We start from the raw sequence: 16713 nt of genomic DNA on the forward strand, positions 1-16713 counted from the left end.
CAGTGCCAAGGCGGTTCTGAGTCTTTCAAAGCCTCAGAAGAGCCATCATATGAGCTTTCCATACAGGGCGAGTCAACCAAGAGATCGTTCTGGTTGCTAGGATGTAGAACCATTCCTAACTCATGTATTTGCCAATGGACGAAATGCATCTCACACATAAAGGCTGTTCTCCCAGTGCTGCAGAGGCAAATGTCTGCGAGTATAGAGTTCAGGTAACATTGGTGTAGGTACATTTCCACGAGAATCTTGCATTGAACTTCTCAGTGTTTCTTAAAATACATCATTATTCAGTTCATTTTCAAATAAGTTAGTTCCCATATTAGGATTTTAGTACCAAGAATTGCTATTCCCTAAACAAAAGTTAACAAAACTATCCAGTTACTTATTAATGAGACATTCTCCTGAATTTTTAAAAATTTAATTGGTTTCGAGGAAACCATTCTGTCCCAGGTTTTAATTTTTAATTTCATATTATTTGGTGTTTGTTAATGCATGATTTTTTTTAAGCATGGGTAGGGGCTGCAGAGACAGCTCATCAGTCTAAGTGCCTGCCTAGGCAAGTGCAGGTACCCAGGTCCAATCTCAGTACCACATGCTCTGATGGCCCTGCCCCAGGAGCATTGAGCCAGCCACCGAGGCTGGGCATGGTGCCACAGCCTGTAATCCCAGCACTGGGGAGGGTGAAACAGGAGAATCACTACAAGTCCGAGCTGCATAGTGAGACCCTATACTAAATACATAAAATTTAATTAATTAATTAATTAAATGTGGGTAGACTATCATCCTAATTTAATATGAGACTTATAGTGTTTATTGTTTCATTTCCCCCCAAATGCATCAGAACTAAATGACTAAAAGCACAGACATTGGCATGGAGTATAGCCCCATACCTGCTTGTTGTGTGATTCCAGACACTTGCAAATATTTCTGTGCCTTAGTTTCCTCAACTATAGAATGAATGGGATGAGGAATAATTTCTAATTCACAGGCAGGACTGAGTTAAAACATGTTGAATGGGTAGGATGGTATCTGGCAAATATTAAGTGTTCAATAATGTTAACTGCTGCCTCTATTGTCATCTGTTCCTAACCTGCCAAACTGTTCCTGCATCCACAGTGTTGCCCCTTGTGCCCTGTGTCCAACATTGCAGTATCTAATTAATAATGGCCGTGTCCACAGACTTCATCTGGTGGATCAGGCAGCTGGCCAGCACACTGACATGGGAAGATCACCATTCTCTCTTTACAGCTCTCTTTATTTCTTGAATGAATTATCTAGATAGTATTTATTTCCTTATTCATAGTCTATTTTGGAACTACTTGTATGCTAGAATATCCTTCTTCCCTTTGGGTCAAAGAAACCCTGCAGGCTGCCTGGCATTAGTAGTTTGAAAGTGATTCCATTCCCGGAGTGAAGGAACCTGCGGAGGGAAGCTCTTTGCCCCTGTCTGGCTTACAGATCTCTGTAATGTGCTGGTGTGAGAGTTCCACAGCCTTGTAGACATGCAGGTTCTCAAAGCCACATTTTAGTACATAATCTAGTTTTAATTGTCTCAACAGGGCTCCCAGGGATTGAAATCCTTCCCTCCAGGGAACACTAATGTAGGGTTATCCATTCAAGCATGCTCATTACTGAGGTAATTTGGCATGTCTCTAAAAAAATTAACTTCTTATAATTTTTCTCAAATTAACTTTGACATTATTACTATGTTAGAAAAAGCGATGTACTGGAGGGTTAACAACCTAAGTTTGCAGACCAAAATTAGAGAAAAAGGAGGACTGCAAGGAAAGCCAACATTTTGACCCTAGCCTTCCAAGGTCAATTAAGACTCAGGACATATAAGAACTTGTACTGTAACGTCATGTAACTCGGTAGTGTCCCAAATTTTCTGATCAAGGAGATTATGGGGCCAATGAGGAAAGTGATCGATGATGTAGAGTGTGCCTAAAGAGAGTCACATGGATAGAAAACATTCTCTCAGGCTTTCACAGAGAGCACATTGGCCAAGCAATGGCTGTGACTCATCCACATGGCTGACACTGACAGGTTCTACAATCTGAGGTACAGGATCTCAGGATAAATCCTGAGGGGATTTCACTGACCTTATCAGACCCAAAAGCTACAACTCTTCTTGCATAGGTCCTGCTTTACCTTGGTCTTAACCATCCAGCAGAAAAGTATAAAAACAAAGTATAAGAAGTAAAGCCATGCTGTTACGTTGAGCTGTAGGGGACTCAGGTCAACAATTTCTGACATTGCCAGTGAAGCAGAAGACCCAATACTATTATGGACTACTGGACTCTTTTTAGAATATTTTGCTGAGTTAGCACACCTATAATATTCAAATAATGGAACTTAACAAAAAAGGGGATACAGATGGATGTCTATTTTGTATCTGTGTATTCAAAGTAGTTAGGATAGATATATAGTTACATTCTCTTAATGAATAGAGGGATTTGTTCTAATGGTGTTTGTAAATAGGATCACAAGTCCGCATCTTGTACAGCAATTAGCCATTAGGAAGAATGTGTGCAGTGTGTTAATTATTGAAACTGTCCTACCAATTTGGTTTGAAACTGTCTCATTGCTATTTGTTTCTCAATAAAATTATGGAAAAAAAAGAAAAAGTGATGTAATTCTTTTCAAAGTCCTGATGCAAAGCCATAAGGACCAGGTTAGTCTTTGGCCTTTGTCTTGAGGACAGCCTTCATTTTGACATAAATTTACCTTGTGTGGAACCTAAATCTGAGATTAGGGGAGTAGAGAAAAACCAACACCAAGTCTTCCCTTTTCAGGAACAAGATCACGCCAAAGACATGTTGAGCCGCGCAGCGATGGACTCCCGAACTCCAGAGGACGGGAAGCAGAGCCAGGCAGTGATGGAAGATGCTCAGCTGCCTCTTGAGCAGAAGAAGAGGAAAATCCAGAGGAACCTGCGGACGTTAGAGCAGACCGGACATGTGTCATCCAAAAACAAGTACCAGGATATCCTCAATGAAATTGCCAAGGTGTTTGGAAGCAGTATTTTCTTTTTTACTTAGCAAATGTTTGCTCAATATTGGGTACACACCCACGGGGTACCCTGGAGATGGCATGAAGGGACTTGCAGTTATCTATGCCGTAGTTCTACTCTCCTTGGAACTGCCGATGTGCAGAGGTTCCAAAGAAGTGGGTGGCTTTTAATTGAGAATAACCAGGCTGGGGCGATGGCTCAGTAGAATAAGTGCTTGCCTGGCAAGCGCAAGGGTCTGAGTTCAATCCCTGGTTCTGCCAAAAAAAAAAAAAAAGAAAAGAGAGAGAAGAAAATAACCCCAGCTCTCCAAACCACTTGGGGAGCTGAAATGTACCAGAATAAAAGCCCAGGAGATTCGATAGACAAGTTAGATCTGGACCGGTAAGCAGTCCTTACTGCTCTTTTGGTGATGCTTATAGGAGAGCTTTCTGCTGGAAGAGATTGGTGGTGGCTCAGGACCTGCCATTGTGTCAGTCTCTTGGGGTCCATGAGATTTGTTTCCTAGAAGCTTAGCCGAATGCAGGTCAGACTTGAAAGCCTCTGTTTTCTCATCTTGTGCTTTCACATTGGAGAAGCTTCCTGAGAAAATGATCTCAACTTAGTGCAAGGAAATGTCACAGGAAGTGGGGACATCTGTTTGTCAAGGATAAACAAGTATGTACTTGAGCAAAGAACACACTTCATTCCTATTATCTAAACCTGCAGCTAATATTGGTCTATGGGTTAAAGGCAGTTAATTGGCCAGGGGGGAAGACTAACTTTTACACTTCCTGGAAATAAGATGCATATGGTTTCGTTTTTGATGGAAAATGGTGGTCAATTCTGAAAGTGCTGGATCCTGGCCACTAGGACACCGGGGAGATTATGGTTGGTTTTGAAACTAAGCTTATATTCCCAGCATGCACAACACAAAGGAGATAGCATATTTTCTATAGCTTCAGAATAGAAAGTATTTTTCTTTGGGATTATAAGGTAAAAAAAAAAAATCAGTGCTGCTGCTTTTGTTCATACTATTATAAAGGTATATACCAAAATACTCCATTTAATGAAGGTTTTCACTTAGGGAGAATGTGTGAGATGGCTTTAATTTGTTCACAAAAGAAAACAAGATTAAACAGATACCATTTTGTTAAATGAGGCATTCTCTTAACTTACTGAATGGAGTTACAAAAAGCTACCTGTTTAAAAAAAAAAAAAAAAAAAAAAAAAAGCTACCTGTTTACATACAGTGCAGCTCGGCCTGACATGGTGGACCTGAGTCCAAGTCCCGGCCTTCTGGGAGCCTGAGGCACAAGCATCACAAGCTCCAGCCCAGTGGAGGCAGCTCAGCGAGACTCTGTGTCCAGAGGGAGGGCGCTGGGATGTAGCTCAGTGCAAAGCCCTGGATTCTATCCCTAGAACCACCACACATCAAACAATATTAGCGCAGTTCTTGTAAATAGCTTACTCAACTTTGTGTTCCAGGAATTCTATGGAAATGCAAGTATAGTCATTTCTTGGTATTTCTGGTAAGTGGTTCTAGGACTTCCCACTGATAAGCAAAATCTCTGGATGGTCAAATTCCTTAAATGAAATGGCAGTTTTTGCATGTAACCTGTGTATATCTTCTCATATGTTTTGAGACTGGAGTCTTGCGATAATGCTCCTCTTTCCCACCATAGTGATTTTCCTGTCTCAGCCTTCCAAGTAGTTGGGGCTGGAGGTATGAGCCACCAAGCCCAGTTCTCCCATACAATAATAACCTCTAGAATACTCATAACACCAAATACAATAGAAACATGGCAACGTAAGTCTGTACTGCAGTATATTGTTTAGGAAGTAATAATAAGAAAAAGAGTCAACCTGTTCAGTACAAAAACAGTATTTTCCCATGTGTGGTTGAATCCAGATGGGGAGCCCAGGGAAAGGGAGGCCTCAGTGTTGAATACTTTAGCTCAAGTGTTACTTTACAAATCTCAAAAAATACTTATCAGCTGGGTGTAATGTCTCACATCTGTAATCCCAGTCCTCAGGAGGCTGAGGCAGGAGGATCACTGAGTTCAAGGTCAGCCTGGGCTACATAGTGAACTCAAGCCTAGCCTGAAATACACAGCAAGATCCTGTCTCGAAAAAAAAGAGAGGGGGCTGGAGAGATGGCTCAGTGGTCTAAAGCACCTACTTGAAACAAGCTTGACAAAGCTCAGGGACCACGGTTCGATCCCCCAGCACCACATGCCAGCCAGCCCGCCCCCTGGTGGGCTGAGCTGGCCACACACACACACACACACACACACTAAGTAAATAAATGTAAAAAAAAAAAAAAAAAAAAAAAGAAAAAAAAGAGAGGAATATTTAACAGGTGAAAATGTTTTGCTTATTACAGAAATGAAACCTATCAGTAACCGGATCTTTTCAATTTAAAATATTCTTCAAAGGAAAGTTCAAAATGATGCAAAGAAACCCCACTGATTTCTCTGTACTCTTTTTTCAACACTATTTTTATATAAATTTATTGTGTAGTTATTCTAAAATTACTTAGTTTTTCATCAAGAGAAGAATAAACCTCAGCAAGCCTTTTAAGGTGAACTGTAGATACTCTATCCAATTCTGAAGTAGAAGAAAGATATAAATGCTTGGGTGTTGAGATAACGTACATCAGGCTGGAGAGATGGCTCAGTAGAATAAGCGCTTGCCTGGCAAGCATGAGGAGCTGAGTTCAATCCCCAGTTCCGCCAAAAAAAACCCCAAAGAGATAAGGTATATTCACAAGGAGCCTGAGAAGAGCTACAAAGCAAGAGTCAAGGTGACTTAATATTTGTTCTCATCCAAGTTATGATCCCATAGAGCAGATTTCTGCTCAAACTTGTTATTATGGCCTTTCCTTATTGTTTTAGGATATTCGAAATCAAAGAATCCATCGTAAGCTTCGCAAAGCTGAACTGACAAAACTTCAGCAGACTCTAAATGCACTGAATGAGAAGGCTGCATTTTATGAGGAGCAAATTAATTATTATGACACCTACATAAAGACTTGTTTAGACAACTTAAAAAGGAAGTAAGTGACAATAGTCTATTCCTTTATAATACCATCGTTTATATGGGAGACTACGGACTTGCTTGGCAGGATTGGGTTGGGTTTGGAACTTGATTTCCTTGCTGTCTTTTTTTTTTTTTTTTTTTTTTTTTTTTTTTTTTGTACCAGAGATCAAATTCAGGAACTCATGGTTGCCAGGCAGGCACTTATGCCACTGAGCTGTATCCCCAGCCCTTTTTGCTCTGTCTTCTATCTGAAATTAGCATTTTCATTTTATGATTGACTACTGTGATCCAGAAAGTCAGGAATGAATGTAGAAGCTTTGAGTACTCTATCAGCATTAAAATTAAAGGAGTTTACCCTAGTTTCTTTCAAGCAAGTAGTGTAAATATTCAGGGAACACTTTATTCCTTTTGTCTTTGTATTTTTATTTTTTTAATTTTTTTTGGCAGAACCGGGGATTGAACTCAGGCTCTTGCGCTTGCCAGGCAAGCACTTATTCTACTAAGCCATCTCCCCAACTCCCCTTTTGTCTTTTTAAATTAAAAGTTTTTTTTTTTTTAATTTAAACTTGTTTTTCTTTTTTTTTTTTTTTTGTGTGTGTGTGTGTGTGTGTGTGTGTGTGTATTTTAAGGAAGGGTCTACAGGGTGTTCAGGGTCTCACTACTAGATCAGACTCATAGTGGTCTGCTTGTTTATAGCCTCCCAAGAGCTGCAGGTACAGGCACACGCCACCACACCCAGTCTCAATTGCCCCAGGGGCAGGACTGGCACAGCAGGCCAGGGGATCAAACCCTTGGCCCCTGAACCTGCTTACAGGCATTTTAATCTACTGAGCTATTTGGCCAGCCCCTTTTTCTAGTGTCTCGGGGTTTTTTTGGCAGAACCGGAGATTGAACTCAGGCCCTTGCACTTGCCAGGGAAGCACTTATTCCACTGAGCCATCTCCCCAGCCCTTTCTAGTGTCTCTTATAAACAGAATTTTATATACTTGATAATTTTAGATAGCGTTAATATTCAGGAAAGCATTTTATTCCTTTTGTCTTTTCAAATTAAAGGGATCTTTTTTTAATTTTTTTTTTTTTAAAAACATGTTTTAGGGGGCCCGGGGAGATGGCTCAGTAGAATAAGTGCTTGCCTGGCAAGTGCAAGGCCCTGAGTTCAATCCCCAGTTCCACCAAAAAAATATAAATAAATAAAATTAAAATTAAAATTAAAAAACATGTTTTTCAGGGCTGGGGACATAGCTCAGTAGAATAAACACTTCCCTGGCAAGTGTAAGAATCTGAGTTCAATCGCTGGTTCTGGAAAAAAAAAAAAAAAAGTTTTTCTAGTGTTTCTTATAAACAGGATTTTATATACTTGATAATATTAGATAGTGCCAGATAATTGCTAATTGCAATGACATCATGATTTAAAATTCCTTAATTGTTTTAAAAATCATTAATTGGCAGTTTTCTGCTATCCATTAAGATATCTAGTGTAGATTTTTGTACACACCATGGCTACTTAATATTCTTTGCTCATAATTATTCTTACCACTAAACCAATGTTGATGTTGATTAAATTTTAATTACCCACTAAAATACCTAATCCAGCATTCTTGAATAGCACTAGCCTTCACTCTGGCAGTAGCAAATGATGTGTGGAGAACTTTGCAGTAATCATAGAAGATCTGCTGCAAACCTCATTTATGTGTGCCCTCCTAGTTCCGGGTTTGGTTCATTTGCTGGTAGGCTAGGTGTATACCTGAGAAAAGGAGTTGGGCAAGCTAATTTCCAGTCACAATGCGATTGTTAGGGTTTGCTGTATAGTTGCCATAGCTACTTTAAGGCAACCCACAGCAGCTCTGCAGGCAGATGATGAGAATATGGGTTTAGATTATCTCTTACATCATTGTATCTTAAATCCAGTTCCGTGAACTTCCCTGATCCTCAATCTTCTCATCTTTCAGATGAGACTAGGTGTGCCAGCCTCACAGCTGTTACAGGAGCTAGTAAAATAATAGGTGGCAGAGGAATCAGTTAATTGCAGAGAATGTTGGAAATGTTCATTTTGTAAGCGTGAATAATATCTATAAGGGCCTTAGAATAGCACCAGCCAGAATTCAATTCAGTTAAAAGGAAATTAAGAAAATAAATGTAATTGATTGATTAAGTTAAATAAAAATTAATTGAAGCAGTCCTAGTATTACCTTCACTCAGGAGTATACAATCCATGTCTTGCACCAGAGCTGCTTGCAGAATGACTTGTAACTTGTTCAGTCAGCCTAAGAAGTAAGTTTTCTTAAAAATGGTACCCGGTAACACAAACCTCACTTGGGAAATCCTTGCCCTTAAACAGTTCAGTAGTGAGGTTTTCCTGCTTGGGAAAAGTTGTTACCTGTGTCACAAAATGAAAAGTGTGTTACAAACCGTGTGGGGTAGTACTCCGACGGGTGGTCTATTGTTATTTGAAGACAATATGCAGTATATCGCAATAATATGACCATTGTTGAATTCCTGTTATTTTGTTTAGTGGAATTCTGTATTATTTCTAATTCTTTGTTTGTTTGTTTACTATTTTTTATTCTCTTTAAAAAAATTTTTTTAAAAATCTATGTTAAAAAAAAGAAACACTCGGCGGTCCATCAAACTGGATGGAAAAGGAGAGCCCAAAGGCATGAAGAGAGCGAAACCTGTGCGGTACACGGCAGCTAAGCTTCATGAGAAGGGTGTCCTGCTAGGAATCGATGACCTTCAAACAAACCAGTAAGTGTGGCCAGAACCATAAAGAACACCTGCGTCGTCCACTCAGATAAAACCTGACTCAGCACTTTCTCATCTATAGGCGTCACTTCCAGGTCCTCATCTCCATCCAAGAAGCCAGTATTTGTAATCCCAAAGTTACATTATTGGGATCCCATCAAGTCGATTCCAATCTACCACTTCCAATGCCACCCATGGCGAAAATAAAGACACTAAATTATATTTTCAATCATTGGGGAGTCAAGGGGCTCTAAGCTCAGCCACTAAGATGGCTTCCTGGAACAAAGAGAGCGACCCAGGGCCTCACCCAGTTTTTATTCAGTGGAGGAGTGGCTTGAGGAGGATTGACTGAGAACTGTGGGAAGCAGGTGACTACTGTGAGCTGAGCTAGGTGGGTGGCCTACATTTACCTCTGCCATATGCAGAGAGAGTAATCTGCATTATAATATTATGCCATAGAGATAGTATCCAATGTTTTGGGGGCTCTGGTGCTTCAGCTTTGATGTAGTCTTTCAAGCCCCAGGAAGTCATAGCCTCTATCTCGAGGCTCAATCCCAGCTGGCGGCACAGAGCATTAGCTTTACCGTCCTGTCTCCACCCAGCTCACATTAAAGAGCAGCAGCAGGTATAGGTTACCAGGGAAACATGTATGCCACCTTCAAAGACTATCACCAGCACCTCAGCTAGACTAATATACATTGCTTAAGGCCTACTGGAGGATAAACAGAAGTCCTAGCCAGCTCTGTACGTAACAGTATGAGGAAATAGGGTCAGACTCAGTCAAAATGGAGACAGTCGCTCTTCTTCAAGGAGAGCTGCTCAGGTGGTCCTCTACACTCGGTATCCTTGGCCTTACAGCTGTACGTGGTCTATCAAGCTCATTCTTGAGTCCACATGACAAGGGATGACCGCTTCCTGGGGTCGCCAGCTCTCCCTCAGGCCTGCGTGTTTCCCATGGTTGTCCAGCATGTGGATATGTGAGCTTCCTGCTTTGTCCAAAAGGACCAAGTCACAGCAGTGAGAATAAACAGCTGTCACTGGGTCTCGACAGAGGAGCTGGGGACAGTTGCAGAACAACACTTGTCTCTTTCCCAAGCCACAGACCGTGCAGCCCAGGGTCAGGGCCACTTCCACCTGTACACTGTAGCTGTATGTCCTCAAGGTGGAAGAGAGAACAGAAAGCTACCTCCCCCAGCCCAAGTAGGCCAAGAGCAGCTTCCTTTGAAAGGAATCATAGCCCAGTGCCTCATACCTCCCTGTCCTCTGTCTCAAAGGATGTCAGGATGTCATTTTCCTCCTTTCCAACTCCCACCTTCCCTCAAGCCTTCCGCTCTATTGATCTCATGAACCCTTTCATCTGCACAAATTTAGAGAAAGATCTTCCTCTTTCAAGGTTTCTGGAACAATTACCATCTGGGCAGCTTTCCTGTCTCTGGGCCCAAATGCCTGACAACCACAACTTAAAGGAAAAAGATGGTTTCTGTGGCTCACAGTTTCAGGTTGCCGTCCATGGTGCTGCTCCAAGGAAAAACATTGTGGGGAAGGGCATGGTGGAGCAGAGCTGCTTAGTTCATGGCGGCTAGGAAGCAGAGTAGGGAATGGCACCAGAGAGGAAGAGGCTGGGAACCAGATATGGTACCCAGAGTCATTTCTCCAAGACCAACCCAGACGCACCCAGAGGTGCGCTCCACCAATCCTATGTTTGGCTTCCACACCCATCAACACCCCTGTCACTGCTGCCTCGACAGCAGCATGGACCCATGTTTCATTCTCATCCTCTGACTTTCATAGACTCTCAGTTATACTTTATGTTCCTCAAGAACAAGGGCCTTAGGGGCTGGGGAGATGGCTCAGTGGAATAAGTCTTCCCTGACAAGCGCAAGGGCCTGAGTTCAATCCCCAGTTCCGCAAAAAAAAAAAAAAAAAAGAACAAGGGCCATGTCTTCTATGTCTTTTCTAATAAAGCACCTATTTTAGTGGCCTGAGCATGCAGTGGTCAGATCTCAACAACAGCCATCTGGTCTACCATTTAGGGTGAAAAATAGGATGTGAGGTTTTTGGTGCCTTCCTTAGCATTCTAGTCACCAGCTGCCACTATGTGGTAAACTGGGCTTCCATTCATTTGAAATTTAGGTGTGTTTGTAATTACACATGTGTGAATGTTCTTTCTTCCCTAGGTTTAAGAATGTTACATTCGATATCGTAGCAACTGAAGATGTGGGCATCTTTGACGTCAAATCAAAATTCCTTGCTGTTGAAATGGAAGCAGTGCAGCTTAACATTCAGGTAGGAAGGGGTTGGGGCTAAGCTTTTTTTTTTTTTTTTTTTTTTGGCAGAACCAGGGATTGAACTCAGACCCTTGCGCTTGCCAGGGAAGCGCTTATTCCACTGAGCCATCTCCCCAGCCCAGGGGTAAGCTTTATACAAGGGCCATCTGTGGCTTCCCTGGCTCACTGTTCTTGACATCTGTGAAGTTCAACAGACAGCCAGTGCTGAGCTTATGTGCCAGGCTCATCTCCAAGTGTTTGGTTTTTGTTTTTTTTTTTTTTCCCCCTCTCTCTCTTTGATTGTTTTGTTTGTTTGTTTGCATTTTGTTTTGTTTTACGTTGCCGTACTGGGGATTGAACCCAGGGTCTTGAGTATACAGGAGAAGCACTCTGCCCTTCCACTGTATCCTCTACTCTTTAGCTTTCAAAGAAATTTTATGAGTCACATATGTAATTTTCCTTTTTTGTTAGTATGTGTTTGCAGTACATAAGGACTACGCTTATTGTGGGGAGTTGGTAAATGTACAGATTTTTTTTTTTTTTTTTAGTGGAACCTGGGATTGAACTCAGGCCCTTGCACTTGCCAAGCAAGCACTTATTCTACTGAGCTATCTCCCCCGCCCCAAGATTTTATTTTTGAGGCAGAATTTTTGCTCAGTTGCCCAGACTGGCTTCAAACTTACAATTCTCCTTCCTCGGCCTCCTAAATAGCAGGGATTACAGGTGTGTGCTACTGTGCCCAGGTTGGTGATTTTTTTTTCAAGGTGCTAGAATGTAAAATACTTTCAGATGATAAACCATAGTGGTCAGATTTTCTAAGTCATACTTCTATTCTGAGCTTAGACGAAAAATAAGAAAATACTCAAAGATTAAATACTCAAACAAAAGATCAAACAAATCCTGCCACATACTCCCCTAGGGATGGACATCAGGGATCAATATTCTAAATAGGTATCAGTCACCTTGAAAAAGCCAGGAACAGCCACTAACCCAACCCCCTATAGGAAAAGCCCGTGTTCCTTACTCACACCTGCTTGCTGTGTGACTCACTTCCCCATTTGATCCTGGTTTAATCAATTTTACCTGAGCAATTATGCTTGCAGTCTTATTGGTGACCTGTAGTTTTGGCCCACCTCATGCCTACCTAGAAGATTCCCATGTTTTCCACCTTAGATCCAGCAAAACCTCTTGATTTATTCTATAAAAATCCCTAGAGAGGACAGGTTCCATGGCAACCAGCCCGGGTCCTCTTCTGTCTCTGTCTCTGACAGAAGCTTTCTTTCACCCAATAAATCTATTCTGTTCTTCAAAAATATATTCTATTCTTTGAAAAAAAAATGTTGAATAAGGCTAGAAAGCTTCCCTCTGTTAGAAACGTCACTTCTTTCTAAGACTCTGTACCCAAATTTAGAACTTTTCCTTCTCCTGTTTCTCCTTTGTCCTTCCTAGAATAATTTTTATGTCCACTTCTTGAATCTATTTGTTAGATGTTTTGGATCATAAGAATGAAAGACATGGTCTAAAACACATACCTAGAAGTAGAAAAATCAGTGTTTGCAGTGTGAATTATCAGTGTCAAGTCTAGATGTGAAAAAGAAAAATCAAAGGGCAGGGATGTGTGCAACAAATGCATACCTTTAACCCTCGCCTTCTCACCCAGAGGAGGGGGTCCACTCTACAGAAATAATGGAGTTCTTCTCTTTCATGTAACCTTTTTTTTTTTGTGTGTGTGTGTGTATTTTAGGGAAGGGTCTACAGGGTGTTCAGGGTCTCACTATTAGATCGGACTGGTAGTGATCCTCCTCTTTACAGCCTCCCAAGAGCTAGGATTACTGGTGCACAACACCATGCCCAGTCTCAGTTGCAGTCTCAGCCCACCCCTGGGGTAGGGCTGGCAGGGCAGGCCTGGGATCGAACCTCCAGCCCCTTCACCTGCCTGCAGGTGCTTTAATACACTGAGCTATTTGGCTGACCTTGTAACACTTTTTAAAATTCCAGCTGTTTTCCTGGACCTCTAGACATCTGTGCAATGGTTTCCAGGCCCTCTGCACAGAGCTGTGTGAGGGCTGAGCCCGGGAGTGAGCTCACTGCCAGCCATGCCAACTTAGCCCCTGGCTCGGTGTCTTGAAATGAAATGCCATCTCCTCTGGAAGTCATTGCCAGAGTCCTTTTTCTCTCCAGTCCTTCTAGCCTTAAAAAGAAAAATGGGACCTCAGTGAGTTCCATAAGGACACTGGATGAAAGATGATACATAATTATAGAAAGAATACTTTAGTAAATGGAATTGTTTTCCAGCTTGTTTTCAATGTCACCATGTGTTCATGCAGCAGCTTCATTCACGAGAATCTCTAGGTGCTCTAGGTAATGCTTAGGGGAATACACGAGGAGAAAATAGGAGGTCATGACACACTGGAACCTTCTCTAGACATGGCAGAGACGCGATGGGTTGCTAACAGTGTCTACCAGCTGGCTGAGTCGCAAGGAGTGAGACCCTGCTTGTGGAGAGAGACAGCTCAGAATCGTGTACCCGTTGCCCACTGGCACCGCAGTGCAGTTGGCAGCTTTCTCCTCTGCTTACACTCTAGGAAACACCTTCAGAAGGTCAGGGCATCCTGCAAGGTCTTGAGTTAGCAGATGGTAGAACCAAGACTTTGGTTTTCCAACCATGGACATTGCCATGTTTCTCTGCTTTCTGCTTGGCAGCCCACATACATCATTCCTTCTCAGCTTTACCATGTTTGTTTCATAGTTTTCTGAGAGAACTCGATAACCAGTGTGGCATCTCCCAGAGGAAAGCAAATCTCCACTGCACCCTGCTAGGGAAGGCATTCTTGATGGAAGGACGTCAGTCCCCTGGGGATCTACAGACCCAGAAGCAGGGCTAAACAGTGTAGGGGTGGAGGTGAGCCCAGGGATGTGACAGAGGAGTGGCAAGTTCTCTCAAAGGTGACTCTTAACTGCTGCATAGCCTCACTTAAGAGTCCTCAGGCGTGGGGCTGGTGAGATGGCTCAGTGGTCTAAAGCACCTACTTGAAACAAGCTTGGCAAAGCACAGGGACCGCGGTTCGATCCCCAGCACCACATGCCAACCAGACCCGCCCCCTGGTGGGCTGAGCTGGCCACACACACACACAATAAATAAATGTAATAAATAAAAATAAATAAATATTAAAAAAAAAAAAGAGTCCTCAGGCGTCATCAACAACCAAGAAATGCTCAGAGCTGGCAACAGAGCAGTGAGACCTAGGAATTGGTCCAGGGCAGCTTCTGATTGAGACCTTCTCTACCCACGTGTCCTGTGTGACCCTCAGTCTCATGCCTGTGACTGGGAAGACATAGCTCTGTTTTAATGTAGTGCTTTTCTTTGTTAATGTAGTGGCAATGAAAGACGAAGTGAAAGGCCAACTTGCATGTGAGAGGCAGTTGTACTCTAGAGCTGGAGAGGTATTTGCAGTGTTCAGAGCTTGCGCACGGGATTTCATCAGTACACAGTATGACTGCTTCTCCTGTGTATAGCAATTTGTTTTATAAAGCACACGTTTCTGTCACCATACCCTGAAATGTGCTTTATGATATATATACAAAAGTTAAATGTTTAACAAATCAGGATAAATAATGGACCGGGTGTGATGGCGCACATCTGTAATCCCAGCACTCTGAGAGGCTGGGTAGGGGGAATCAGGAGTTCAAGCCCAGCCTGGGCAATGGAACAACTTAGTGAGACCCTGTCTTAAATTTTTTTAAAAATAGCTGAGGATGTAGCTCAATTCAAAGCCCCTGGATTCAATCCCCAGTCCCTCTTCTTCCCACCAAAAAAAAAAAAAAAAATTATACTTCCAGGTTTTTTTGTTTGGTTTTTGGGTTTTTGTTTTTGGTTTTTTTGTTGTTGTTGTTTTCTCTTTATTTTAGGGAAGGGTCTACAGGGTGTTCAGGGTCTCACTACTAGATTGGACTCTTAGTGATCCGCCTGTTTACAGCCTCCCAAAAGCTGGAATTACAGGCGTGTGCCACCACGCCCAGTGTCAACTGCTGTCTCAGCATGCCCTGGGGGTGGGCCTGGCATGGCAGGCCCGGGGATCGAGCCCCCAACCCCTTTAATCCACTGATCTATTTGGCAGGCCCTTACACTGCCATTTGAAAGAAAGAAACACATCTAGTTTGCTGACGCATTTGAACTGTGACTTTTTCACTTAAAAGTTGACATTATCATTACATATTTGATGCTAGCAGTTCTTGTATTTTAAAAACTTTCCTTCATCTAAGTCACTGGTTCTGAAAGTATCACATCCGACCACCTTGTCACTAGAACTTGGGAAGTTGGTAAAAATGCAAACGCCTCATCTCAAAGTAACAAAAATCTAGAATTCTAGGGGACAGGACCCAGAAATGTGTTTTCAACTCTCCTGTGTTTCTAAGCCACAGAGCCTAACGCTCAGCAGAGTTAAGAAGCCCGCCTAGGTCATCAGGTCCCTGAGTCACCTCACACATTCCTAGGTGCGTCCGCAGGGTGTGGAGAATGCTGAGACTTTACGGTGACATTTAGCAATGTTCCATCCGATTTCAGGACTTACTCCAGATGCAGTATGAAGGCGTAGCCGTGATGAAAATGTTCGACAAGGTCAAAGTGAACGTGAACCTCCTCATCTACCTGCTCAACAAGAAATTCTACGGGAAATGATGGCCTGCGGAGGGGCGTGGGCGCCCCATGCCTGGATGGAGAAAGGAATTTGTTAGTATTTTTGTTTCTAAACATGATTGGAATTACTGCTTATAAATGTGTGATTTAAAGACCAAAACTGTTGCGAAGAATGTACCCACGTGCCTTTTTGTGCTCTGATAGTCCAGTGGAATGAGACGTAGAACGAATCAATGCAGATGCGTCCATGTTGTCTGGGATGTAGCTTCCCCAATTTGGAACTCTGGACACCCTGTGATTGGTTTTAAATGGGGGGGGGGGAGTGTAGCTGATTTAGGGACAAATGTGTAAACCTATTTTCCTATGAAAAATTTTAAGTGTCCCACTTGAATAATGTAATTCTTCATAGATATTATTTATCTGTGGAGAAACAGCAACCTAATTAATTTGCAACGAATTGTTTATGTTTAGACATAGAGTGCTAAGCCCTGCCTCTGGGAATTACCCATTTTAAAGCAACCTTTTGTGCAATTCAAGATGAAGTTTTTATAAGTAATGGAAAGTGACAATACAATAACACTTTCTGTATGAAAGTATATATTTTATGTGATTTATTCCTACTAAGTGAAAGTGCACTACTGCTTCATGTTAGGGCTCGCATACAGAGCCTGAAAATGATTAAGGAGTAACATAGATAGCAATCATAGCCCCTCCCTCCCTTCACAATTTATTTGAATACTTCAATTGTGCCTCTTGATTTTTGTAATGCTACAAAATCAGTATAGATGGTTTTAAAATGTATTCTTTGAAAATTGTTTTATGTAAAATAAATGTTACTTAATTAATGTGGCTCTTAAGTTGTTTAAATCAATTCTAAATCATTTAGTGAGTAGAATATTTTAGGAGGGCCTCTTCAGAAAAAGAAATAATGGGCTGGGCATGGGGGGGTATGCCTATAATCTCAGCGCTTGGGAGGCTGAGGTGGCAGAATCGCTGTGAGTTTGAAGCCAGCATAGACTACAGAGTGAATTCAAGAC

General features: G+C 42.1%; 1 protein-coding gene across 1 annotated transcript in view; it reads left to right on the forward strand.

Moving 5' to 3' along the window:
* Iqgap2 (IQ motif containing GTPase activating protein 2) overlaps positions 1 to 16509 on the forward strand; it is a 314540-nt gene extending 298031 nt beyond the window's left edge. Inside the window, exons 34-38 of the mRNA XM_012517419.2 lie at positions 2796 to 3008; positions 5887 to 6047; positions 8639 to 8776; positions 10951 to 11059; positions 15605 to 16509. Of these exons, the coding sequence (XP_012372873.2) occupies positions 2796 to 3008; positions 5887 to 6047; positions 8639 to 8776; positions 10951 to 11059; positions 15605 to 15718 (735 nt within the window). The 3' untranslated portion in view covers positions 15719 to 16509. The remainder of the gene's footprint in view (positions 1 to 2795; positions 3009 to 5886; positions 6048 to 8638; positions 8777 to 10950; positions 11060 to 15604) is intronic.
* The last annotated feature ends 204 nt before the right edge of the window (positions 16510 to 16713 follow it).

This window comes from Octodon degus, unplaced genomic scaffold (genome assembly GCF_000260255.1).
Source record: "Octodon degus isolate 3935 unplaced genomic scaffold, OctDeg1.0 scaffold00177, whole genome shotgun sequence".
Taxonomy (NCBI): Eukaryota; Metazoa; Chordata; class Mammalia; order Rodentia; family Octodontidae; genus Octodon; species Octodon degus.